This window comes from Poromitra crassiceps (genome assembly GCF_964638095.1).
Source record: "Poromitra crassiceps genome assembly, chromosome: 1".
Classification (NCBI taxonomy): Eukaryota; Metazoa; Chordata; class Actinopteri; order Beryciformes; family Melamphaidae; genus Poromitra; species Poromitra crassiceps.
In genome coordinates, this window is record NC_139623.1 from 26,859,999 (window position 1) to 26,865,998 (window position 6,000).

Genomic DNA, 6,000 nt, shown 5'->3' on the forward strand with positions numbered 1-6,000 from the left:
TGCCAGCGACGCCATATGGCGTCATTAGAAATTTACCGTAGAGTGCCAGCGACGCCAAATGGCGTCAATAACTCAAATTTTTTTTTTTGACGGGGGGGTGTCGATCTATGCCTCTTACATCGCCTCTTACAATATCAGAGGTATTGAATGTGTCTAACCTATTTTACAGAACCCTTAGGTGGCGACAGCGCTCTCCAGATGAGAGAACGTGGAGTGAAACACACAGAAGAAGTCCCCATGTCGTTGGGGAAAAGCAGGAAATCGCATCGCATCCGTCCGTATGCAGCTGCTTCATTGAAGCAACGTTTAGCTGTGCCCCTGCAGCAGCCAATCTGCTATCACAATTGAGCACCTCGGTGTCCGCTGCAACAGCCTCCGTGTCCGCTGCAACACCCATTTGCATGATCAGCCGTGGATTTGTTATTATTCTCAACTTGAAGCATGGGAGCTGGTACACGCGGCTGTAAAAAAGCAGGATCTAGCGGACTTTTTCAGTGCTGAGCACAGGCAGAGAAAACAGCAGAGCAGAGAGACACTCCTCCCACAACGGGGGGGGGGGGGGAGGAGGAGGGGGGGAGGTGGGCACGCAGAGCCAAGTACACAACACAGACCCAGACAGCAGGACAGGGTTGGCAAACGCAAGCCAGAATATCCGATGCCCACCAGCAGCAAAAGATCAGCAAGAAGCTGCAACCAGCAGCGCATGCAGGCGCCAGCGCTGCTGGTTTCAGCTAAAAATATTATTCTTCCAAACAAAATTCCCTTGCCTTCACTGTTTTATTGAAGGAAATTATTTTTGAGGTGTGACTACATCAGAAAATTAGCTTCAGAGTCAGTGATGTGCTTGAAATGTTTAATTTCACAAAAGGCTCATTATCTCAGCTCGTAGAAAAAAAGCTCTGTTTTTCGTTCAATCAAGCTATCTTCTCCGGCTCATAACTAAAGAACGGAAAATGGGATCAATAAACTTTTTTTTGCAGGTGATAGAAGAGAGTCTCATCGTTATTTGTGCGTGTTCAGTGTTTACATAGTAATTATTAAAGAAATTATATGACTGTTTTAAAATGCATTGCGGCCTATGTGGCACAGCAAGCAACCTTTTGCCCAAGGGCCGTGGCACTTAAAGTGTTAAAAGCATCTCAGTGTTTTCTCTACTTTTAGTACAAGATGTGTTAATTTGTCTTCTTAAAGGGATAGTTCGGTTTGTTTGAAGTGGGGTCCTATCAGCTAGTGAGATACACTAACTTAATTAGGTACAGTGTTCAGGAGTGAGTGCGCATTGTGGAACGAGACCGCGCACTCAGCGCAGCAGCCAAACCAGCCTTTTCTCTGTAAGTACGGGGGGTCAACAACTAAAACGTAATTTAGCCACCTAAAACACCTAAAACAACGCCCACCTAAACAAATCGACATCCGTGTACATGCACGCTCTATTTTGACAATTTTCAGCGCTTTACTTTTCCGCAAAACAGCAGTTTCATTCGGCACTGCTTTTTCTCCCAACCGTACAACTACTGTATTCCTCCGCTAAAAGCCAGCACAGAGCACAGAGCCGCGGTTTACAAAACAGGAAGGCTTAGAAGAGAGATAAAACACTGACTTACTTTAGAGACAACAAGTCACCTGGCCTCTCTGGTCTGGGATGTTTTCCACAATTTATCCTGGGAATGGTGAAAAAGGTCTGCAGCCAGGGCACCCAGGCATTTAGACAGGAGGCGCATCTCTCTGCCTGTTCACTTCACTCTCTGCAAAAGTTCCTCTTCTGTATTCTCTCTGGTTCATAATTGTATCCTCTTGTCACCAAGGTGAATGGCATATAATCCTCGCTATCAAAATCACTCATATTTTCGTCCGTGTATTCTATTTGTTGTGTCTTCAAACCGGGAGAAATAAAATAGCCTACCCCCAAATAGCTGCGGAGTAATCCAGTGCTGCGGCTGTGTGCAGGCTTTTAGCGGAGGAATACGGAATGAAACTGCTGTTTTGCGGAAAAGTAAAGCGCTGAAAATTGTCAAAATAGAGCGTGCATGTACACGGATATCGATTTGTTTAGGAGGGCGTTGTTTTAGGTGGCTAAATTACGTTTTTTTGTTTAGTTGTTGACCCCCAGGACTTAGAGAGAAAAAGCTGGTGATGCTGCTGCTCTGGGTGCCGGATCTCGTTCGACGCTGCGCCCCGCTTCAAGAACACTGTACCTAATTAAGTTAGTGTATCTGACTAGCTGATAGGACCCCACTTCAAACAAACCGAACTATCCCTTTAATCTTGCTCTTCCAGTGTGGAAAAATGCTAAATCTAATTTGTCAGATTGATTATCTGTTTTCAGTCACTTTTCTCTGATGCTTACTCACAGTTTACATCATAATGATCATCTGTCTCACTCTCATTCTTTCAGGTTCTGTACTTTTCTATTTCTTAATACGTTTCTGTGGCGAACCTGTCTGTCTTTTTGTCTCTACTTTCTACCCCACTGTCCTGTTTGTTTATCTCACTCTTGTACCGGTCTGTCGAGAGTAAACTGAATAGTAACATTCAGTTTGACTATCTGTTGCTAACTCTGTCTGTCTTTGTTTCAGTGACTGTGAGAGCAGGGAGGTTCTCACGCTGTTGTGCCAAGGTAAGATCTGAACACAGATCTCTGACCTTTTTGCACATACTCGCCGTTGAACTCTTCCATGAGCTTGTTATCTTTGGTTCCAATGGATTTCTCTGTCTTGTCTATCTCTCCCTGTTTCTCCCTCGCATACCCTCATTTTAACTTGATCTCAGTTATTATCAGTGTTTTCTCAGGACGTGTAGTGTAGATAGAGGTAAAAGCACTCGCCTACCACCGCGGAGACCCGGGTTCAATTCCCGGTAGCGGTACTTCCGGCTTGGTCAGACGTTCCTACACACAGGCCGTGTCTGCAGGTCAGGAGCCAGTGGGGTATGAGTCCCAATCGCTGCGCTAGCGCCTCCTCTGGTCAGGAGGAAGGGGAACTGGGGGCAATATTAGTGATCCTCCCACACACTACATCCTACCTCCTCGCTGTCAGGTGAAAAGAAGCGGCTGGAGGAAGCATGTGCTAGTCTACAACTCTCCCCAGATCGACAGAGGTAGTGAAACAACAACCGGGACAGCAGGGGGAATTGGCCAAGTACAATTGGGGAGAAACTCTACTCGTCCTTCCTCTTGTATCTTGGCTTTTAATTTTTACCCTAGCTCACTCCTTCCTCCCTCTCTCCTTCCTACTCACGGTAGCCTACCTCTCTCCCTCCACAGATTGTGGCAGGCGTAGTTTGACCGAGGACCGTATAGTGGGTGGTGTGGATTCCAGGCAGGGCAGCTGGCCATGGCAGGTCAGCTTGCAGTATGATGGAGTTCACCAGTGTGGAGGATCGATCATCTCAGACCGCTGGATTATCTCTGCAGCACACTGCTTCCCTGAGTAAGAGGCCAGGCTTGGATTTACAGAGCAACCATACAGTATCATCTGAGTTTTAAGCATGTGCTGAACAAACTAGATGACTTTGGGCCCTAGCGTACACCGGCACAGAAGGCATTTGCGGTAGCGTTTTCGTCTGCGTTTCCTATCGTCTACCTGCGCACCTGGTAATTTCAGCTCCCACCTGCACCCACGGGCATGCTGTTCTGAAAAATAGGTGTGACCAAGGAAAATCCTCGCACTCTGCCATCGTACGGAGGAGCGCAAATAATTGCGTCTAGACAAGCTCTGACCCAGGTCTCTGTCAACCTCGCTCTCTCTTTCTCTCTCTCGGTGGTCCACTCGTCATCAAAGGACAAATATAATAATTAATCATCTCAACAATGCTTCAAACACGCCCAAGTGGAAGGGTAAATCTTTACTAATTTCTAGCACTCAAAATCTCCCTTTTTCTTCTTCTTTTAATTAACAGTGTGTCGCTGAAACATGTCCTTTGATGTACTGATCCAGTGGTCCTTGGTGTACTGACCCAGTGGTCTTTGATGTACTGATCCAGTGGTCTTTGATGTACTGACCCAGTGGTCTTTGATGTACTGACACAGTGGTCTTTGATGTACTGACCCAGTGGTCTTTGATGTACTGACCCAGTGGTCTTTGATGTACTGACACAGTGGTCTTTGATGTACTGACCCAGTGGTCTTTGATGTACTGACCCAGTGGTCTTTGATGTACTGACACAGTGGTCTTTGATGTACTGACCCAGTGGTCTTTGATGTACTGACCCAGTGGTCTTTGATGTACTGACCCAGTGGTCTTTGATGTACTGACCCAGTGGTCTTTGATGTACTGACCCAGTGGTCTTAATGTACTGGCCCAGTGGTCCTTGGTGTACTGACCCAGTGGTCTTTGATGTACTGACCCAGTAGTAATTTAAAAAAGGGCAGATTTTTGAGTGCTAGAAACTAGCAAAATTTGAGATGCACTTGCACTTGGGTGTAAGATATGGCCCATCCTGTCAAATTTATAACTCCATAAAACAGCATCAATAGTTTACCTGTCATGGATGAGGACGACTGCATGTAAATGGGAGTATTAGCGGAATATAAGAAAAGAGTGTTCTTAATGCCCTTCTTATGACAGCCCTAAAGAAGGATCTTAACACGTTCACTGCCGTGGACGAGATATCTCGTCAAGCAGAAACCAACGGTTGACTGCCAATGACGAGATATCTCGTCCAAATTTTTTTTTTTTTTTTTTTTTGACGGTGGGACGTCGATCAACCCCTTTTACATCTCCTATTAAAATATGGCAGGTATTGAATGTGTATAATCTATTTTACCGACCCACTAAGTGGCGACAGTGCTCTCCAGACGAGAGAAAGCCAAGCAAAAACAGCCGCGTGAGGAAGCCATTCTCATGAAAATGGATTGGCGAAAACGCTTTCGCTTTCGCGCAGGGAGCTGGCGGTGGGGGATTGCAAATTTGCATAATAGATTATGGGTGCAACACACTTTGAAACACGCAGCATAAATAAGACCAGAATCGCAAAAGCTTCATCAAAGCTCTCAACCGAAACCCCAAGAAACGAGCGAGCCCATCCAGACTCGCCCAAAGAGCGGCCGCCAGCAGACAGGCAGCAGCAGCAGCAGAAACGAGCTTGTGACACGCCCGCTGCAGAGCCAGGGAGGCAGGAGGAGAACACACACGGAGGGAGGAGTTTGAAGGAGAGGGGGGTTTCCTGCTGTTATGGAGGAAATTACTGTTTAAAACTATTGTTTAGATGTCTGACGTCTTACTGATGCCAAAAATGAATGGTTAAAGTGACTGTTCTATCGAATTTCACAAAAAGCCATTTATCTCAGCTTAAATTTTGCTAAACCATGCTGTATTCAAGTGCTAATGCCTACATAACTACTAACTCTACAAACTAACTCTTTTAGACAGAGAAAGCACACATTCTATTAGTTCTTTTGAGATATTTTGTGTTCACAAAATCTTAGCAGAAAATAATCCTCGGCTCTTGAAAGATGAGCCAGAATCCTAAAAAAAAAACCTTGGCAGAAGCTACCTACAGTAAAAAAAAAAAACGGCTGGCAGTGAATGTGTTAAGAAGCATCTTAACTGGAGCTGTCCACCATCTCGGTGCTGAAAACAAATCAATGCTGAAAACAAATCAATCGATGCCAGGCTAATCGATTGTCCCACATAATGAAATGTTCCCAAATGAAGTTTTGATGTAACAAGTGGCGTCCTACTCACCTCCATCAATAAATAACGCTAAAAATGAACAAGCGGGGAAACGAGGGGCCCGAATGCGATTATAATACAAACTGCCGGCTGAATCCTCCCATTCCCCTGCTGTTCTGCCTACCTACTCCATGTAGGATAACATTATGTACCATTAATTTGCAATGTGTAATGTGCTAAACAAATTAAATAGCCTTGCTCACATTGCCCATTACAAATATGAAACACCAGGTTCCCTCACAAAAGTAGCGTTACACATGCAGAAGAATATCTGAAAACGTCAACTAACTGACGCAAATAATGACCAATGAATGACCAATGTGCCGTG

The 6,000-nt window shown here is 45.3% G+C and overlaps 1 protein-coding gene across 1 annotated transcript in view; it reads left to right on the top strand.

Moving 5' to 3' along the window:
• Window positions 1–6,000, top strand: part of hpn (hepsin) — a 68,943-nt gene that overhangs the window by 45,938 nt on the left and 17,005 nt on the right. The window contains exons 6-7 of the mRNA XM_083638117.1: window positions 2,577–2,617; window positions 3,263–3,428. Coding sequence (XP_083494243.1) covers window positions 2,577–2,617; window positions 3,263–3,428 — 207 coding nt within the window. The remainder of the gene's footprint in view (window positions 1–2,576; window positions 2,618–3,262; window positions 3,429–6,000) is intronic.